Raw genomic sequence first — 22,294 nt, 5'->3', positions numbered from 1 at the left:
ACGATTGAAGTTATATGAAAGCACAATTTCAATACTAAATTAGACAAATTTTGTATCAGTCTATTGCAAATAAGACGCTTTATGTAAATATGTTATTTAAATTTACATAAATTGTGTTAAAGTTACTAATACAGTATTAGTCCATGGTACTATACTGTAAATCATCGGTAAGCGACACGAGAGGAAAAGTCCCTGACAGTACAGTACTTAGTACTATAATGGAGACCCTACGGACGTACAGAGGTACAGACGGTAACGTACTGTGCACCGGTATCGCGGTATGATACAGCATCATCAATTGTCCACCGCTTAAACAGATTCCTTCATGTGGATTCGTTTATTCGTCCATTTCGTTGGAAGAAGTGATCGCGTTTGTACAAGCCTACAGCCAATCGATAGAACGAAAATAAAAGTAACCTTAGGTATGGTAATAAGTAAAATGATTAATTTACACGTATGCAATGGATACTGTACGAAATTGTCCAACTACTGTAGTTGATATTAACCATGAACTGCCAATGCAATGGCTGTACTGAAAAAATCTAAATTGAAGCAGGTTAATTCGTATGAGCCTGCAATCATAGAAAGTAAATAATGTAAGAAAAGTATCCTTAGGTAGGGTAACAAGTCAAATAATTAATCTACACATATCCAATGGATACTGTACTAAACTAAATTGTCTAAGCACCGTAGTTGATGTTAACCATAAACTGTCATTGCAATAGCTATATTGTTCACTAGTTTTCAGTGGAGCCGATAGAAATAATCGACGCGTAAAAAGTTGACGTACAGTATGTTAATTCGTACGAGCCTGCAATCATAGATAGTAAGAAATGTTAAGTTTAGATAGGGTAGTAAGTGGCGCCAATCTTGGCAACTACTGACAGTTTACTGTATACAAACGTCTACTGGTCATGGATGTTCATAATGAGCTGTTAAGGTAATAGTTTTCCCGGCATTTGTTGACGGCTTAAGGCAGATTACAAGTTAATATTAGTACGGTATAATAACCAGTTTGTAATACTTGCTCAAAAGCGAATACGCTATTAGTGGTCAAGGCTACCAATAATTATATAATTTATTTATCCTAATGCTTAAAATACGCAGATACAGCATCAATAGCGAATGCAAACAAGGAAAGTAGAATGCACCTTTCTCGATCACTCATTTTCTCTTGCAACCTTGGTCTTCTATTACTAGCAGCTAATTACTTCGTTCAAGTTAACAGCGAATTTTTTACAGCTGCGTTAGTTGGATGGAGTGTTGCGATTCCTTTTACTTACAAAGTTGGAGAATATGCATATTGCCAATTCAAGGAATGCGATAATGCCGAGTGGGCTATCCACGATCCCAACATTTTCAAGGCAAAGTTGACTAAGGAATGGAAGCAGCATGTTTTCGGACAAGATCTTGCTTTGAAAATCATCAGGAATATGCTAACTAGCCATTTAGTGAGAATTTCAAAGAAAACGTCGAAAAAAGCTTTAGTTCTCTCTTTTCATGGTGGCGTTGGTACTGGCAAAACTTTGGTTGCCAAGTTACTTGCTAAAGTATTATATAAAAATGGTCTAAGTAGCTCATATGTTCGTCGTATTCATCTGAAAGATTTCCTAACTAATCTTAATATGGACGGTAAGAAACACAAACTCAAGACAGAAATCAAGAGATTTGTGCAATCGTGTACTAGGCCACTAGTACTATTCGAAGAAGTGGATAAACTGGAAGCTGGAGTCATCGATGCTTTATCTCCGTATTTCGACGAAAGTAGCGTGGATAATGTCAGCTATGCAAATACCATATTTATATTCACCAGTAATTATGCCTCTCGAGAAATCAATGAAGAAGCTTGCAGACAGTTTACAGTAACAACCGAGGTTGACGATTTCGATTCAGAAAATTTTTATGATATCATTAGAAAAATCAGTTACCGTGGTACATCGGCCGACGATTCTACATCGCGTACGGGTTTCGCTTCGTCCGAATTTGTTAAGCATTGTTTAGTCAGCTCTTTCGTCCCTTTCCTCCCGTTGGACATGACCCATGTTCTGCAATGCATTGATGCCAGCCTTACTAGGAAGTTGAAAGATCATGAAGTGTCAACCCTCGATAAGCCAGAGCGTAAAAATGATCTTATTAAATTGATCTACTCTCAAATTCATACCGTCAATGCTGATAGGTGCCGTAAAAGTTTTTCCGAACACGGATGTAAAAAAGTAGGTGATATAGCAGACCGGGAGGTAACCCATTTAATGTAAGCTGACTATTAAACATTCGTAGCATATTATTCCAATTATGGTTTACCATGATTTAGTGTTGTAGCCAAAATGACTCCGCAGTTTCTGGTGTCGCCTAAAATGTGATGGCTGTTTCGATGAACTTCATTCTATAGAAAATTACTATCGATAACATAATGGAGCTGCAGTGGATTCTGCTAAACCTATCGATATATAAAATACCTGCTTTACGTGAATTGGTATAGATAGAACTATATTTTTATTTTGCATGAAGAAAAGTGTACTCTAAATGAATACTATAACGCCTTTCCATTTTATAATTGTTTTTTACCTTGACAAGAAGTGTAAACACTTCAAATTTTATTGCATGTGTAATGGTGATATATTCTATTTTGCATGCCGAAACTTAATAGAAACTATTTTTACAAGGTTTATGTAGAAATTGCTATGTCATTATATACTTGTTTTAGTAGTTGCATACTTGTAAAAATTATTGCTTATGGGTTCACAAAATAGTACGTGTACTTTGCATAGCGTTTATCATACTTTCCATATCTGATTTATTCAGGATTATATCTGTGCATATATGAAACATACGTTTATGTACTGTAAGCTAGAAAATTCGAACATATAAATGTCACGACAACATACTAATACAAGAAAATTATTTAATATTATGGCGCCTGCTAAGCAGCACTTAGTGGATTCTAATTACGTAGGATGACGATATTTCCGCCGTGTAATATTCTTAATTTTGGAGGTTATTTCTTTAAACTAGAGAATATCCATTGTATAATTATCTTTTTATATTCTACTTCACATTAATATAAATATGCATGCGTATAATCACGTAGGCACGTAGGAATGGCATAGTCGGCAGTTACTTAATAAGCAAGTTCTTTAAAGTAGCGCAATACTATTATGGATGGTGCGTTTCAATAGAATTATGATGCCTGCAATAAGCTAATTAGAGTTGAATCGGATAATCTTGAAATGCTTTGCAAAAAGAGAGTTGGGATAAAATGATGTAACTTTGACGTTTCTCCATTGAGGTTTGTGTTTGTGGGTAAATCTTTTGAGGTTACATAGTAGATAAACCACATGATCCATAATAGTTGAATAACTATGATAAATTAGAATACTGTAGGCAAAGCATACCAGTTTACTGTGTACAGTAACTTGTAGAACTAACTAGTTAGTTGCTTTAAAATTGCTTTTATAATGTAGAAAGCGGAGCAGGAAATCAGGCTTAAATATTGGTAAGTACAGAATATACCCTGACTTGAAATTGTTAATACGTTAATTAGCCTATCTCACACGGTGATTTAATTTAGAATAAGACGAAAAATAGTATACAGTCCAGTTTATTGCTTGTTATGCAATACTTGTGTATTGCACTCCACTACAAACTGCTTAGCAGCAGTAGTGCCATAGAATACCTTTAGTACTATGCATGAATGTGTTCGATAATATAATTAATTGATCCACCTATCCGATATACAAGTATTCTTCGATAGCATCCATTTCCATGTAAATTAGATTTGAATGACGATCAGCTGGAATGAAAAGGAATCGGTTGTATGTATAGTTTGCTGTAAAATATTTGAATTAAAGGGTGTAAGGTATATCGCCCGGATCATAGCATGCAATCTTCTTACATATTTATACACGATTTGCATTCTGAACTAAATAGCTGTTATACGGTACCGGTAGCATGCCTTGCTATCCACTAGATCGTATCCCAAACGTTAGTCTAAGCTATCGCAACGAGTATTCGCTTATCTGGCTATATCTCGGTCTCACTACAGTCCAATGTGCCCAGCTTAATCGATGTTTTCATGGGTTTGCTATTTTACTACGATGCACAATAGTTTAAAGTTGCAAAGAAAGTACGTAAGGAGAAATTGTATAAATATTTGATTTATTCTCCTGGTACAAGTAATTAATTATGTATGGATCGTAAAATACTTAAATATAGATAATACAAGAGGACATGGTCAGTTATGTAAAATTGAATAATACCGAGACGAGATCATGTAGAAATTGAGATACTAATATGTACATCTAACTCGCATTTTTTAATGTACTATAGATTAATTAAAATACAATCAAAATTGAATTAAAAATATGAAATGTATGGATAGAAAAGCAGCAATAGAGCGACCAAATTGTTAAATTAATGCAATGGATTAAGCGGATTATAGCTAATTCCAATATAACCACGTATATTTTGAAGAAAATTAGTCTCCATTACATTACATTATTAAATCTTCTAAAGTACTGCTTTATAGAGCCTATAAAAGTTTACCAGATATACTTTGAAGTAGGTTTTCCAAAATATATACTATGATAATGCAAGTGATAATAAATTATAAAATGGCAATCAACTATAGTAACACTGTTTACTGGAATCATATTTATTATTAAAGAAATGAGCGTTGGTAATACCTATGCGCTGTAATTGGCGACCCATATTAATCAGTTGGTGGCAAAACACCCCATAAAGATACAAGTATAGATGATAACGCCACAACCAAAGAATTTTTCATCACGCGACTTGCTGAATTCGTATACACTTCAGCTTCGGTCTCATCAACGAAGAGGCCACAGAAACCATATGTTTGTGGAGCACTTCGCATCGGCGGCGGTAAGCTATAAGTATTTCAAAGAAGAAAGCAAGGATATCGAATATCGTGTTACATTGTAGACCAAAATTAGAAGCTATTAAACTTTAGCGTTTGAAACTCGTTTGCTGTATGCAAAAAAAATATTATTACGCTATAGCGAGGAAAGAATACTAACCATTGCATCGCTTGCAAACATCGTTGTTTACTGCCATAGCTAACGACCGTTTTTTTGTCATTTGCACAAAATGGCTGACCGGTACACTGGAAATAGCCTATCTGTTTTGTACACTCTTGACTAACATTAGCAGCAATTAACATGGCCTGAGCAACAGTGATGGTATTATCTTGAAATTGCAAATCATGAGATAGCCAATCTGGTACTGCTACATCAGCTTGCGATTTAGGACAATTTTTTAAAGCCGTTACTTTAGGTTTAACACAAATACCCAATTTTTTCGTTCTACGTATACTTAAATCGCAATATCGTTGTTGCTGAAGGACTAATTTAATGGCAAGTGGGCATTCATTAATTGTTCTAAGACACTCTCCATCTTGCACATCAAAGCTTACCGTCTTTGCGTTTGAATCACATTTTGGGAAAGCTGACCTGCAAGCAACATCTGCAACTTTATTACGACAAGTCGCTGTAGGATTAGTGTTAAATATCATTGCCATAGACAGATTCATTTCATGCGCCATTCCAGCAGCCATAGTTGCTGAAACTTCCGGTATCATGTAGCTCGATGAGCAAAATTGAGTGGCTTTACTTGGCATATTGACGCATTTTCCTAAAGTACCATAAATTAATGGGGCTAACTTTTGGCGATTTGAGCGATAAGATGAAATTACATCCTAAATTTATCATAAGAACATATTAATTAATAGTATTTTATTATTTCAGCATCAAAAAATGTAAATTACCAAAAAATATATAAATTGACCGTAACACTGGCAAAAGATTTTATTTTCCAATATAATACAGAACTTAATCAAATAAAATGTTGATCTTTCTGCTTATACCTTAATACATAAGCGACCATTGAAGTGACAGTAATAGCAAATTTAAGAGTAAATAAGTCAGCACTGTAAATAATTATGGAACGTAGTGATTTTGATCGTAGACTATATACTGGTCGTTGATGACTAACGTTTTGCGATATTGTTTGTTTCGTGTAATATAACACGTTAAGGAACTCAATTTTTCTTTAGTTTAGTCGACAAGGAGTTAACCTTCTACTATTTGTTGTTAGAGAAGCTGACAGTTGTCATCTGGCAATGCGGTTAAATAACATTGGCGAAGATTACCGGAACACTAGCTCGTATACGAATCCGTGATTGTAATAAACCATTAAAAAATTTAAATAAAAGCTATGAAGTACTAATAGTCTGAGTATCATAATTCATATAATCTAACTCTTAATCGTAACAAAACCTTCACTCTTCCTTATTCGAATGTCAAGATAGCTTTAATATTTTGTACATTACTGATGTTTTATATCGAATGAAAGCTTGGTGAAGTGAAGAGAAAAATTCGGTTATAGACCTCTAGTGATCATTTACTTAAATGCCAACAATGCTATAAAGTAACAGGAACTTTAGGTCATGCATTTTAGCCTATCAAAAGATTATGTATAAAGCTGATGAATTTTATGGAATCTGAAGGCAACTTATATGTTCTTGTGATTTAATCAATAGCAGCTTGACTTGTTAATAAGTTTACGGTTTGCGAAATGCCAATTATAATGTTTAATTATAAGAAATTATATCTTTATCCTGCCATGAGAATAACTGCAAGCCATTTATTATCAGATTGCATGTACTATGGAATCGTAAACCATATAACATTGGCTTTGAAGAGCATTATATCACTAGTTTAGTTTAAGTTTAGTTTTACCTTAGGCATGTTCTAATTCATATGCTATAGTACGATACTATTGTAATTATTCTTTACTGTTGGTACCAAAACTGTTAAAACCATTATGTAATTATGGTATGATATGCTTTAGTATCCTCAATCAACATTAGGTAACTTAGTTAAATACTGAACAAGCAAATAAAATATATGCTTATTGAACATATAGCCTATTGCATATCAGTTAGAAATGGACCTAATTTGAAATTATCTGCAAGTAGCCTTTTGGATTCGTATGCGCGTATCTTGATTTAATGACCTTACCTCCGGTTTCAATCTTAAAGAATTTGCAGTTAATGCTAACGTCGATGACATCATAACCATCAGGATAAGTAAGTGGGTTATAGACTTAATAGAACTGAAACGTCGATTCATTTTTACAAGTTATCTGTAAGAAGACGCAAAAATGAAAGCAATCAGTACAGTATCAATAGCGTAATAGTCAAGAAACTCGGACGGTCAATAATTGCTGAAATGTTGATAGCAGCATCCTGTTCAGTTAGCTTGTAATACAGTAATATGCTTATTGTAAGTCAATTACTTGAAGTAAATTTGATATTTTACCAATTGTAGACAACATGAAGCTGACTTCATGTAACTGGAGTAAACAATATTATCATTACAAATAAGAGAGCAAGATTAGAAAGCAAGATATACTCGCATTTTGCAGCAAATAACAAAACATATTATAACCACAGGACAAGAAGACACTAATTTATGTACCGTCTACTACGCTAATTATAGTGGACAAATAAAGTATAAGACTGAAAGTGATCGCTGCAACTGTCTGCTTGCCAATAAAATGGTACGATAGCTCGAGAATATAGGCAGGGAAATCAGGTTTACTTAAATTGAGATTGATAAACGCTAGTAGCTTTTTACCACGAGGACTGGAAATGGAATTTTTAAAGATGAACTTCGAATGTTTCAGTTCTGGAACAGCCAAATTTTTGTTATTATTGCGGGCAGTGAACCAGAAAGTTCTGAAGATTTAAGCGATACGCTGCACTTATTTATAGGTTTTTATAAAAATTAGGAACGCCTCTTGTATACGATTACCCTAACTGTAGGTCAAATTACTGTCCCTAGCTACTTGAAGGGATACCGATAGCACAAGGTGCAATAGTCTGCCTCAACAAAGCAACTTGTTTGAATGTTTACCTTAGTTGTAGCAAAACATGCTCTTACGCACCGTGGTAAGTTATATCGGGTAATGCACACTTGCTTCATATTTCGGATGATATCTTTATGTTTCTGCCTCCGGAAAATTAAGCCTCAACACCTTTGATAGGGGTTATGGTCGATTGCCTTTCTTGTACAACCAACAAGCGTACGTCTATTACAGAGTAATAGACCTATAAACGTAGTTACATATCTTGCCGCTTTGTTATTAATATTGGAAACTTTTGCTAAGTAATTATGCTATCTAAATTCCTTCAGTATCATTAAATTTATTCAAGCCATTATATCTAAGCGATAACACGGCAAAGTGATAATGTGCCGAGCATGATAATTATAATAGATAGAAAACTTTGATATATTGTAGAGCATTGTATAATTAATTGAATAAATAAATACCGTGAAATGAACAAATAAATAGATGCGTGCAAGTACCAACTTGCACGGTATGTCATGCGTATAAGGTAAAATTTTGATTACTAGTAATAAATTAGCTTAATAAGTAACATATACGGCAAAATGAAAAGATTGCATTTAGTTATTCATGATTAGGTACGACTGGATGCCTAGAAAGTTCCTAATTAACATCTTACATTTCTAAAAGCAATATATCAACTATGCGCTGCAATTGCTAGCTTAATTACAAAAATTGAATAATTGCCAATGCATAAATAACCTAGTTTGAACTAGTTTTAATCTTTAAATTATCTGTTCACACTGATGAATATATTTATTATGTACGAGTACTACACTTTTCACTGAAACTTACGTCTACAATAATACAGTATAGTATACAGTATGTTAAGATAGAGTATTCTACGATGTGCATGTTCAGCAGCGCAATCAATACAGTATAATGTATTTTACGCGCAGATATCAGCGCTGTTGCTGTAAACTTAATATACACTTATGTATGTAGTAATGAGTTCCAAACGTGCAATTCAATTTCAGTTAAATTCTGCTTTATATTATAATGGTTATAACGAAGTTGGTTATTTATTTTAATACAAAATATCAAGACAGCTTGTAAATAGCCATTCTTTCATATATAGTTGACACCCAATTTGTGCATTGAATCGATACTTGCATCGCAATAGCGTTGCCTCTAAGTAATTACCTTATTAACGGTTCGGCATTCATCAACTGCTTTGTTAGACTCTTTATATTCAATATCAAATTACACTACCTTAGAATCTGTATTAAATTGGAAGAGCTGCTCGGCAAGCAACATTAATAGTTTTGTTACGGAAACTGGGTGTATGGTTATTAGCGAAGTTGATTGTATGAGTTTGATTAATTTGAATTACGATTCGATCAGCAATAGTTGCTGTTACATCTACAATCTTATGGCTTATTTTTACAATTTCGGGGTCAAATATACCACTGCATTTTCCAAAAGCACTATAAATTAGAGGTGCCGCCTCGGCAATAGCACAATATAGAGCTCTAAATTTAAAAATTGACTTCTATCTAATTAAGTCAAACTCGATTTAATGCCTCTAAGCTATCCGTAGCTCTTGCTAACTCCTATGTAATCTTAGCTGTACAGTGTACGTGTTGATATTACTAGTATTGCTATAGATTGCAAGCATATACTAGTATTTGGACATTTAACCACACTAATTGCCAATGACTAGGTGCTCATACTTGTAATGATAGCTATCAAAATTTACTTTTTAACAAAACAGCTTGGGTATAATTAATATTTATTGTTTTATCAACATCTACTAAGTACTGATTCGTAATTTGCTTCTATTAAATGTTAGAGCAAAGGTACCTTCCTTAGTGATTTAAAGTACAACATACGCGTAATTGACCTATTTGCATTCTGTAAAAGTAATGTATCAATAACATTCATAGGCAAAGAAGATATGCGTACATTGTTATGAATGTTATTAGGAAAGCAGCATTACGTAGTCTTTCCTTTTTTTTAGCGTTAAAGCTTAGAGATATAATCATATAGCAATTTTTATCTTTGCCACATTTTCAAAACTCTTCTCTTACGTAATAAAGAAGATTAGCAAGAAAGCTTCAGACGAGCCTAGTAGCCCTAGAGTAGAGAACTGAAATATTTACTAAGTATAGTATACTAATCTTCTAGCAATCTGATGAATGTTTTGGTACCGTATTTCGAACATAGGTGCACTTGGTAAGATTTTCTAATACTAGAAAGCTAGCTGCTACAGATTTATAGCGAAGTAGGAGATTGCTTAAAAATTCGAAAACCGTTTATTATCGCAATTGTATGTGATGTAGTTATTAATAGAGAACTTCCATTGTCATAATCCACGGTTAAATATAAGTACTGTACATATAAAAGATCTATTTCTAAGCATAAGACATCATACTTTGACCATTTTTTATGTGACGTATTCATAAGAATAAATAGTTAAATTTTTACAGTTAGAGCCCATGTACATGGCTAGTCTTACACTACGATTAAACTGAATGAATAAATAGAGTATACCACAACGGCAAAGCAAGTCCAAGCTATTATCCAAGTTACAAAGAAATTTAAACCACATTTTACGGATAGTCATAGTAATTTATGATCTTATCAGATCTTTAATCAAGTACTGCATTTCATTATAGCGTATTACGTTGATCCATGATAGAATACCTTGACATATGCGTAAGCCGTGAGCTTGCACTTGAGGAAAGCCAAGTTTGTTAGCACTCGTAAATCCACTTGCAAGGTTTAAATATAATAAATTATTGAATTACTAATTATAAGATTCAGCGCTGCAGTAAGTTAATAAACCACGTCATGATTTATCTGCGAATACCATTATCAGGTACCAATCAGGCCTCAAAGACTGAAGCTGTAAATAAGTATGCTTATATTGTGAGAGCACTTGCCCTCGTCATTCTCTACTGTAACAGTGTATAATACCCTAAATACGCCTATCTACATTTGTATTACGTAGTATCTTAATTCAAAGCCATATGCGTAAGTTATTCCAAGACCTACAAATACACTAATACCAACAATGGGCAAATTACGATCTCAGAAATACAATAAAAACCTGACCGAGGTGAAGGTAACAGTGGCATTTATTGCATGTTAACTTATGAAAATCTAAAATATACAGGGCTGGATCACCTTAAAAAAATGCACTGATAATATTGTTAATCGATAGTGACATTTAGTGGTACAGCTGCAAGGATACACGCATCATCTAATCATTTATTATAAGCAAGAATGCGTGCTGTGAAAACAATCCGTTTAAGAATTTTCAAAAGAGGATTATTAATATTACATTTATTGATAGTTGTCAATTAAAGTTTAAAGACGACATTGAATATAAGAAATAAAGTATGAAACGCGCATTTACCGGTGGTGTCGCGATCTTTAAATAAAATACATACAAGCAAGCAGTATTATTGAATGATTGTAAGTTCTAGACTGCCGTAAATTAAATAACAGCTATGTTACAAGTGCCCAACTCAGGGATTATTCATCACCCGGAATAACTTCCAATTGTATAGCTCCATTTAACTGCATATGCAATACGTGATGCAGTATTTCATTCCTACTGAAAACAATCTACGACAAAACTCTGTTTGGTATTGGATACTACCACTAATCTGCCTAGCCAATATCGCTATAAAGTAAACCTCGATAGCTGTAATGATAAGCGATGAATCATTTATAGCATTGTAAATTATTCAAATGTTCCCGTTACTGAGTGGAAGCTTCGCTTGCAAAAGTAGCAGGATCGATGTTTTCATTAGTGGAAGCCAGCTCTAAAGATTATTTGTTTGTTTCGATAGTAAATGAGCAAAAAATCTTAGGTCTCCAAAATAAAGAAAAGATCATAACAATTCTGCCAAAGTAGTACTATTTTAAAGATACCGAATACTGCCTAACACAAATAAAAACACAACTTTCAAGGTTGTGATTACTATAAAAAACCTTTATCCGAAGAAGTGTTTATTACTGCTACCACTGGATCATTTTGGCGGTTTTCATCCTCGATTTTTTCTAGCAGCTGTTCCTATCATTTGATATGCGTGATTTATCAGGATACGTATTCAACATATGCTAACTACGTATAGAACAATCTTTTGCTATTAATTACAATTTCAGCTCCGTAATTACAGCAAGCATTGCTAACCTTGGTCATCACATCCAATTTCGAAGGAAGATGTTCAACACCTAATTCGTCATTCTAAAGAAGCGTTTGAAGTGTACATGTTAAAAGAGACTATGCAATTAATTCTATCCACCTTCAATACTAGAGTAGCATCGCAAAGTAAGTGATCAATTGCAGATCAGTTTTAGCTTCGTCATAATTTCTGCATATGTTTTATGACATCTATTATAGCTGCTTAGTGTTTACCTCAAAATCTGCTGTGCCCGTATTTGCAACGTGCTGATCGTCTTCATCATCGAGTTTGCTAAATGATTTAACCTAAGATGCGAAAATTCATTGCTATCAGATCTGAAAATGCATTGTTCCTTAAATTTAATCCACATGAATAAATAGTAATCTGGTTGGTACCTCCATATCCGCTGAATTGCCGTTGTCGTCGGTAATAGTTTCATTGCTAATAGTGGAGTTGCCTTCCGTCGAGTGTTGTTTGCCATCCAAGTTATTTCCAGTACTAATTTTATTAAAATCTTCCGTTTGACTGTAACGCCAGAAATTAATCATTGCTAACAAGCCAAATGCAATAATCCTGAGCCGACTACTAAAAGCAATAGAAAATACTTACGCAGAATCGCCAGTACAATCAATAAATTCCGTTTCCTGCATCAGCTCAATTGACCGCTCTTCAAACTGATTTGCCATAGCATCGTCGCGATCCTACCGTTAAAAATGAAGTTATTTGAAGACGAATCAAATTAATGCTACAGTTTCAGGTTAGGCTTGATAAAATGGTAATGATACAAACTCTGTATGTAACAATGTCTTTCATAGAATGAATCTAATCGTACATACTTTGCCTAATTCTTCCATTTCAACGTCCATAGATTGATCACTCTTATCTTTCGATAGCATATCAACTGCGGTTTTTACCTCTCGTTCATGAACGGAATCAACTGGCTTATCTTCAGCGCTTTCCGCTTCAGTTTCAGAGTCAATTTCTGAATTATCATTCCCGTCTGCGTGAGAAATATAAAAGTACGATAATATTATGGACACCAAAAAGACTTAAAAACGACAAGGACAAACTGATGGAATTTGTCTAAAATTACTGCATCATAGCACAGCAAATCTTGCTACCTTCACTTGTATATTGTTGATTACCACTACCGCTGGGTAAATAGGATGGTATTTCTTGGCTTGATTTTTCGTGGCTAGCATAAATATTCACATTATAACTATTACAGATATACCATTGTGAAAGCTTAGCTACTTTGGTTTAGAATCGTTACCTATCGACATCTTGCATAAGTTCAAAGAATGCTAGCTCATTAAATAGAATCTCTGAAATGTCGACTAGAATTTCCTGTGCTACGATCTTCATACTTTGATAGTTGGCAGCATATAACAAGAATAACATCAATAAATTATAAAAACATCGATACACACTAGATCTTTAACTGACAGTCTTGATAACAACTTTAAAATTGCGCAATCACCTTCTTCCAATATATTTTCCAAGCGAGTCTATCAATGTTGAGTTCAACTGACGATGAAAGAATCTTGCAAACTCCTCATTTTCGGTTTGATTCTGTGCTAACGACAGAACACGAGCACAAATAGCACTTAACATAGGCGAAGAACAAGATTCCTGCGAGTGTTCCTTTATGTAGGGTACCAGTTCCTGGTAACAAAATTTCGTGGTTAATTTCCTTAGTTCTAAAATAAGCCAAAATAAATCTATACCTTTAGAATCACATGTATTCGTCGGTCCAGTTCTTGAGTATTAACGCGAGGGTAAGGAACATCGCTCAACGATGAACTACTTTCAACATCATAAGCGGAGCTATTATTACTTAAAGTTGCATCGCCCTTCCTTTTATGACTTTCAATACTACTTGCTTTCGAAATCTTATCAACTCCTTCCTTGGCCATTTCCGTTTCTGAAAAGATAGTTTATTTCCAAATATTCATAGACGCTCTGAACATGAATTATTTTCGCCATTAAGCAGTCTCGAGATGGTAGATGACTAGTATAAATTAACGTAAGAAACCCACTGCAGAATTACCTATCGTGAATGTACCACGTCGTGCCCTTTCATCAACGGCTCTAACTTCTTTAAGTGCCTGTATAGTTAAACAAATGGATCATAATAAATGAATTATTAGCTTAGTAGAAATTACATACTAAGCGTGTACAATCTTAATAAATGATTAAAACTGCTCGTAAATTACGCATATCACCTTATCTAAGTGGATAATTGTATCTCCTAAAGAGTCTGAAGCAAAAGGTAAATCGTACGGGCTAGAGTTGGACGGTGGAGTGGCCATAGATGTAGCCGAATCAACCACTTCCATGTAATCGTAGCTCAAACAGCTAATATCGTCGTCTTGAGTATGTCTTCGATTGCTACGGCGCCCTCCTAGTTGAGCCTAATGCAATCATTTACGAAATAGGTGAATATTTACAGCAATAAGATAGATTTTAATTAAACAACACAAACGTCTACAGAAGTATAAACTAACACCAATGCGTTACCTGCATTTCTTCATCATCAATGGTAGCAATACTTTCACTTGGTGTATGCTCGGAAGTAGCATTTGATAACGCCCAAGGCTTAGTAATAATAGAATAAATCTTGATTATTCCTACATCATGTCTACAACAGTACTGGAAAGCGATATCGATCTCTTAAAGAGCCCCTTGGGAGTATAAATTAATTAGAAAGCGTACCCGTTGATTGCGCTGTGGCTCTCTTGTAGCTATGGTATCTTCCCGCAAATAACGCCTAGTAAGGTCTTGTAACGAAAATATCGCTCGCTGACGTAAATAATCCGTTGTTAACTGTTGTAGTTCTCGGAATAGTTCAATCTAACGAAAATATATAAACGATGCTGTAGCAAATGCGTACAATAAAACTTCTTTACATTCGTAATTACATTATCACGACAACACAGTACAGTGAAGCTATTATATTGTAAGTATTACCAAAAAGTGAGGCCTGTCCTCATTTTGAGATATTAATGCAGCTACTTCAGAATAGATTGGCTCTCTTAAAGTTTCGAAAAGTGACTGATCGGTAGCACTTGTTATACCAGACTCTCTACATTTAATAACGTGTACCTTTAATGTATTGACTTATATTACATTATAAGCAGCATAGAATCAGCAGAAACCACAACTTACCTATCGCTGGCTATCCGCCTTAAAAGATCTTCATGACTTTTACTTAAGATAAGATAGATAAACGTAATTTATCGGAACATAGACGAACACTTAATTATCCGTGTATAAGCTAAGTTAGGAAAGTTAACCAAGGATAATTTTCGATCGACGTTAAATGTTAATTACAATAACTTAATAGACATTTTAGATAAGGTAGTGAATCCTTAGATGAAATCATCATTTCCAGTCAGCAACACGTAACTAAAGTAATCTGTTTTATTTTCAGTCACTAGTTGCCTTTTCATACCCTTTCTTTGAACGTTGGAATGATCTTTCGTTGTTAGTACTTTCCGGACCCGATGTCAAGCTTGAATCCGAGTACAACCTGCCTAATGCTGCATAAAGTAGAAAATTCAGGATATAAATCGGGCTACATAATCTGAAAATACTACTTCCTATAAAGTACAATGCGAGTATTCCTTTCGGTTCCGCAAATTTAAACAAGCATTCTACTATATACGATAGTGAACTCTATAACGAACCCTGATCAGTATATTTATGACGGCGATCCATGAACATCCAATACAGCTGGTTCGTTTGCTTTTGAACTTCCTGTATTTCCTGTTGTTGCTTCATTTGTTGTAAAAGACACTGGTTTAATGTATTACTCATTTCCAGCTGCCTCATGTATACTTGATCCTGCCCTTTACGGACAGCACCAAAATTTGGTCTTTCATTAGGTTCAGATAAATACATCTCTACGCATATAGAATAACAATGTAATATAACATCATAAATCATTATTTGACAATTTACGTCCATTAGTACAAAGAGCTAAACAAATGCTTAATTCATTAATTCACCGTTCTAATAGCAATATTCACGTTATGTAAGCCTATTATATACTGACTACCGCAAGCACTCATAAGTATGTTATTTGCAATACGTATACAATCCCTAACCTTCATCAGATTTGGAAGGCACTCGCAAGTTAACTGCTAGCGATTGTAAAAGAGATTTCATTCCATCCATTTGCTTTCCTAGGCCGGCATACTGCCTTTTAACTGCAAGTAGCTCTTTCCTACTCAACTAACGGCAGTCAAAAACAAGAATCAATTCTACTGTACAGTACATCATAAAGTTGGCTGACTACCAATTCATTATTTACCAAATCATTATCAACATTACGATAGTCTCTACTACGATTTCTATCAGACTTAAATTCCTTCCTATCGTCAGATTCTATAGAATTAATAAACAATTAGTATGATCAGAGATAAGCTACAAGGTCCGGTTTCGCTTCAATGTAACTTTACCAATGCGAATGGCAAATACATTAACCATCCAAAATTGCTCACCGATTTCATTAGATTCGCTAGAAGCAGAATCTTCTTCCATACCTCTGGTTGCAACGTAACCGTCATCCAAGTCGTCTATATTAATAAAGTCATTCATTACGCGCTTTGTACAAAAACCAAGCTACTAATAACGAAAAGTCAATTTAAATTATTCATTCAAGGATAACCATTAAAAATAAAAACTTACATAGCTAGAATGTAAGCGTTACATTATGATAAAAACAGGCATCATAGATTATACCTTCTAGATTTGCGTTAAAATCCCCAACGTCCGGCGTAGAACCACCCCACGTTGCTTGAGTGGTGGCACCGTCATATCCATATCTTATTAATTAGCAAGAGAATATAATCACTTTGACAAGTATCAAAATGTGTACATAACCTAGCCTTGTGACTTAATCCCGAGCATTTATTGCACATGGCTTTGGCTTAGGGATTTCATAGTATTTATTTATATGACTACTTTCACCAAAATCATGATAATTACTCCATAATTCTATTTTCGAGAAAAATGATCGTATGTATCATTAAAATTATTATTATACGGTAGGTAATACTGTTTGCATACGGTACAGCAACTCAATAGAACATATTCTAAATTGATAATATAAACATTAGTTAATTAAATCAAAATTGTGACACTTCATATCATGTTTTACATAATAGTATTAAGGTATTTCTATTTAAATGCAACATCATGTACAACCAATCTTTCTACTCACTATACTGTACATCAACGTATGTATAAATATGAAGCATTTACGTCAATACAGGACTAACCCCATAACTTCTTCGGTGCCATTCACTCTGTAAAGTGCAATATTAAAGTTAACATTACTTCGGTCAAGATATTATCTACACATTGCTGGAAGTTAATTGTCATACAACGGTTTAGCTAAACTTACGATGGCCCATTCGCCAAGCCTTCCATTTCCTACAGTACAATTGACATGATTAAGGCCCTGACTCAACAACACTTTCGATCACACAACATTACGGTATCACATAATCTACCTTTGCCTTTTCTACAGCAAGCAATTGCTGCAATTGCTTTCTTTTACTTTTAAGCTCTTCCTGTAATTCGCGCCGCTTACGTAGTTCACCCCATAGTGCCGAATTGGAATTATTCAAAGCTTGAATAGAAATCAGTATCAACAATAAAATTCAGGAACAATTTACGTAAAGTAAGATAAACCAGAAAAAGTTTTCACGTACCTAAATCATTCCTTTTATCACTCTTTGCGGCCAGCTAGATACATAATGTGAAATCTTAGCAACAAATATTCCTGTACCAAGAATTATACAACCGATTATAATTTCAATCTTACATCATCTGTAGGTGCTGGCGGTAGGTTCAGAGAATCAGAGAGAGAAGATTTTAGTTCTTCGAGAACTTTCTTTAAATGTAATAACTTTTCTTGCTTTTCTTGCAGTTTATGCAATTGCTCTTCTTGAAAGTGGTCCACATCATCAGATTTGTTACTTTCTTCCGTATGTAATTTTTCAGATTTTTTCAATCTTGGTCTATTAATACTAGATACCTAGAATGATGACATAGTATACTGTCGCAATACTGATAACGATTGATAGTTAAATCTTGGTAATAACAATGAAAAGGCATACACTGCTGTCGCTCCTATTATCGGGATTGGATGTGGTCAGCTCCTCTGTTAATTGTAATAAATCCGGTGGTAGTTGCTCAGCGGATGACTAGTTGATAATTCGTAAGAAATGTAATAAATAAGTTCATTGACATATTCCAAAGCAAAAGCTGCCCAGAAATTACTCTTACATTAATAACGAGCAATAGTTACCTCTTGAACGATTTTCATCAATTCTTTTAATTTTTGTAATCGTTTCTTGGCAACGTTTAATTTTCTAGATATCAGTAATAACCAATAGGCAAATTTCCTTTCAGGCATTGCAAACAAGTTCTAGTTACTATAGTTCTTACGTTAATTTCTCTTGGATTTCAGGGTCTTCCGTTGAAATAGCTAGACTGTCGTCTATCGAACTGCTACCGGCATTCTCTTCCTCATCATCTATTACAACCTGTGATGATGCCATCGATTCTGACGACTATTTTATGTTTGATGACTTATATCAGATTTCCGAGTAAAATTTCAGCTAAATATCTAAAACATTAGACGAACCTCAGGAATTAATTCCTTTAAACGAGCGACACGCGATCGTGATTCTTGCAATAATCTGAATAATTTAAGATAAGATGTTTTAGAAATTGAATAAGATCTAGGCTTTCAGTATTAAAATCAAAATAAAGGATGCTTGAATTTAACCTTAATTTTTGCAGTAACTCCGGATCATCATTGACGTCAGCAAATTTTTCCATACTTTCTGTATCTTGAATGCTGTTAAAAACAGGAATACACTTATATGTTACAATACGTTCGATGTCATTATTGAAAGAAAAATTTTACAGAAGATACCTTTCATTGCTATCGATATTCCTGGCATTTTTCGAATCGCCTACTGATACTTATAAATTTAACAAATAACTATCGTCATTTTTCTGTAGTGCATACTATAGTACTTTATAAACTGATTCTGAGCTACTCCAACTTTACTATACCAAGTTCTTCATTAATTTAAATTTTTATCTGTTATCAACATTATCCCCATTCAACGGAATACACAACCTTGAAGTATCTGCTGTTTCTCGCTGCGATATTGATTTATTAGATCGTCTAACTGCTGTTGCCGATGTTTCAATAGTAGCATCTTGTTTAAAAGTTCAGCTTGTCGTTTATTAGCGCTTTCAGGTTCACTACTTTTATCCGTTTCATCCTAAATCGGCAATAAAGGAGTTGCGACAGTAAGTTTGTTTCATGTTAAATATGATAAGTGTAAATCATATCTGACATTTTCAATTTTTGTTGGTAGTTCTGCCTCCGCAAATAGGTCATTCGATGCATCCTGAGCAAACACGTTCATTCAATTAGTATTAAAAACAACCTTGAAGCCATGAATAGGATAGCAATACGATCTCTTTTACAATTACCTTTAAATCGTTTTGTCGGTCTTGCGATCGCTGTTGCAATGCAACTAAAGCGGCCTGACGACTACGAAGTTCATTCAGCTAATAACCGTAGACAATGCTAAAATTTACTAAACCTTTAATCAATCCAAATTTTATAATTTACTTCTGATATCCAGCGATTTACCTCCTTTTGTTGCGTAAGGATATTTTGCATAATCGCATATTTATTTCGTAAAGCATTCATCTCTTCTGCGGCATCTTCCGTTGCATCCGCCTGCAATAGAGCATTCGACTTAGATCTAAGCGAGTAAGCAAAGAAACAATCTAACTGTAAAATTGTTAGCAATTTAGAGTCATCAATTACTAAGTCATTCGTTGGATTATTAGTTTCAATTTGATCATCGTATCGCAATGTTTCCGAAAGATTGCTTTCTGTGTCTGCCTCAGATCTTACATTCTCAGTATTCTAGTTAGGGTTCGGTTTCAGAGGATAAATCAAGCTATTAACACAATATTTGCAAATATACCACATGTAGTTTCATTTGCAATGAAATACCTACCATAACTTTTCTCATCAGATCTAAATATCCTTGCTCCTGTCCCTTTAATGTCTTAATAAATCCAGCAAGTCTGATTTTTTGCTGTGCATACAAATTCTGTATTCATGAGCACAAAGTCAATTGTTAGAATTAAATGGAAAATGGTATTAGATATAAGTCACAAATACCTTTCTACCATCATCATTAACTTCTATAGTTTGAAGTTCTTTATATCTTTGCGTAACTTGCTTAAGAAATTTCTGTTATTGCACACAGAGTAAAACATTTCAGATTAATCTACAATATTACAGTTACTACAATAAAGTGTTAGCTTACCCTCACTTGCATCAGGCGTTCATAAACCATCTGAGAGTCAATCTACAGTATAGAGGAGCAGTTATATTGCATTTAGTGGATGCCTTGTTATTTTAAAACTAAGAAAGAAGTACTAAAAGTACACGTATTCATAGCAGATAACGTACAGTATAACTATCATCAAACTAACCGCTTCTGATATATCGCTTTGATTTTCCGTAGTAAACGATTCGATATCATCTATTCCGTTCTCCATCGAATTCTGCAATAAAAGAAAGAAGGAATAACAATTTTTAAGGATTTCATATTACGGAATTTTTATTCAACAGGGGCAATAAACAGAAATATCATTTAACTCACTATTTCTTCTTCATCAACATCAAATGCAATTTTTCTATTGATGGTATCTTTTAATCGATGGCTAAAATATGCAAAAATTTACAACACGTATGCAACGTATATTGTCATATTAATTATGCATCGTTATTACTATAGCTGCCAATCAATACATATGATCTTCGTAGTCTGCGTTTCCTATTATGACTGTCAAATCAATTTTCAATTACCTTTCATTCGAAGGAGCACTTTGCATAGTAGCTAACGGTGTCGTCGCATTCTTCTAGTATAGTATTAAGTACGTGTATAAGTAAAATATGACGAATTTTTATAACAACATAGGGAAGTTGATTAAGATTAAAAGTAGCAGCTTGATTAACTATAATTACTACAATAGGAATTATAGCATGCACGTCTATCAATAACATGGGCTTCTCAGCAATTTAACACTTTGTCATTTAAGAATTGTCCAATTGATATAAAACGGCATAGTGCAGGATAAACCATGCTATATGATAAAGTATTATGCCATTCACCTTGCTTGACGGCTTTGGCGCAGATTGAGCTAGTGTGCGATCATTTGTTATTCTTGACACCCGTAAATGCTTTGGTCTCGGTTCGGAAGAGCTGCTGTATTTCAAGTTGGAAGCCATCTCTTACCTAGAACACCAATGACATCGGCACATTGTCACAGTATAGAATATATCTATTTTTCTAACTCCCTATGGTCGCCTTATTTATACTTAAAAGATCGATTCAATCGATAGTACCGGCTTTTAATACTATTTGACTGTCATGCATTCATTTATCCACCTTCAGCAGATGCAGTATAAGGGTAAGCTTTGATACTATTAATATAACCGTAATTAATGAACGACATCGTCAAATCATGACGTCTTATTTACTGCAATAGTAGCTATTGGTAATTTTCTACCACATACAGATAATGGTGAAATATTTAAGTTTTGATGATTCTAATAAAGAAATTACTGTGCATATGCTTTAGAAGTCATTGCTGACAATGATTTTGAAAATCGCTAGGTACGTTGTAAAATGTAACTATTGGACTTATTACAGATTGTAATTATCTCAGTAGTTGGTACATAGCCTGTCCTTCCAGACAGGATCTATTCCGGTAAAGTAGATGCCACAAGATAACGACCGTAACGGTGAATACCAAGATAGTGTCTAGCTGATGTTGTGGACGTCGTCTAGTAAACTGTGTCGTCTGTATATAGTGCTTAATACTACTTATAATACAGGTCTATCGATTCTGATTGATAGACACAAACAACTTCATCGAATCCGCCTCCACGTTGCAACAGTAGCTCGGTAGCTAGAAGAGTCTTATTACATGTTTGTTTTCTCAATTATCTTCAAGTCTTTATTTCAAGATACATATGACTGTACACTACATTACAGTAATTTCCAGTGATAACTTATGCGATATTGATTTCTTTGGGAATTTTCTCTCAATTTTGTATATCATGCACTGCCAATATAAGAACGCGTTTGATGCACTTGTTGTCATGAAATTAA

The 22,294-nt window shown here is 34.2% G+C and overlaps 3 protein-coding genes across 3 annotated transcripts; 1 reads left to right on the top strand and 2 right to left on the bottom strand.

Annotated features, from left to right (window-relative positions):
• Positions 1–1,145: 1,145 nt before the first annotated feature.
• TRIADDRAFT_33759 (uncharacterized protein) lies at positions 1,146–2,255 on the top strand (the record flags this gene model as incomplete). The annotated part of the gene is made up of 1 exon (XM_002118152.1): positions 1,146–2,255. The coding sequence occupies one exon, from the start codon at positions 1,146–1,148 to the stop codon at positions 2,253–2,255; it is 1,110 nt and encodes a 369-aa protein (XP_002118188.1).
• A 2,453-nt stretch (positions 2,256–4,708) lies between these two features.
• Positions 4,709–7,148, bottom strand: TRIADDRAFT_62203 (uncharacterized protein; the record flags this gene model as incomplete). The annotated part of the gene is made up of 3 exons (XM_002118129.1): positions 4,709–4,886; positions 5,037–5,713; positions 7,038–7,148. The coding sequence occupies 3 exons, from the start codon at positions 7,146–7,148 to the stop codon at positions 4,709–4,711; spliced, it is 966 nt and encodes a 321-aa protein (XP_002118165.1).
• A 4,083-nt stretch (positions 7,149–11,231) lies between these two features.
• On the bottom strand, positions 11,232–21,408 carry TRIADDRAFT_62202 (uncharacterized protein; the record flags this gene model as incomplete). Its single annotated transcript, XM_002118128.1, has 41 exons — positions 11,232–11,302; positions 11,869–11,950; positions 12,071–12,124; positions 12,296–12,367; positions 12,458–12,587; positions 12,672–12,763; positions 12,899–13,062; positions 13,184–13,257; positions 13,543–13,727; positions 13,790–13,986; positions 14,113–14,170; positions 14,288–14,476; positions 14,583–14,660; positions 14,778–14,915; positions 15,033–15,147; positions 15,231–15,272; positions 15,517–15,604; positions 15,752–15,967; positions 16,172–16,298; positions 16,378–16,451; positions 16,568–16,642; positions 16,809–16,891; positions 17,348–17,374; positions 17,473–17,501; positions 17,582–17,700; positions 17,783–17,816; positions 17,896–18,108; positions 18,382–18,478; positions 18,522–18,619; positions 18,721–18,775; positions 18,865–18,936; positions 19,278–19,372; positions 19,587–19,664; positions 19,750–20,031; positions 20,126–20,221; positions 20,293–20,364; positions 20,441–20,482; positions 20,610–20,681; positions 20,780–20,840; positions 20,986–21,038; positions 21,292–21,408. 41 exons carry the CDS (start codon positions 21,406–21,408, stop codon positions 11,232–11,234), a joined length of 4,116 nt encoding a protein of 1,371 aa, XP_002118164.1.
• Positions 21,409–22,294: the final 886 nt, after the last annotated feature.

The sequence above is a fragment of the Trichoplax adhaerens genome, genomic scaffold, assembly GCF_000150275.1.
Source record: "Trichoplax adhaerens TRIADscaffold_38 genomic scaffold, whole genome shotgun sequence".
NCBI lineage: Eukaryota > Metazoa > Placozoa > Uniplacotomia > Trichoplacea > Trichoplacidae > Trichoplax > Trichoplax adhaerens.
The sequence above is the reverse complement of the archived record's forward strand: the minus strand, read 5'-3'. Positions and strand labels throughout refer to the sequence as shown.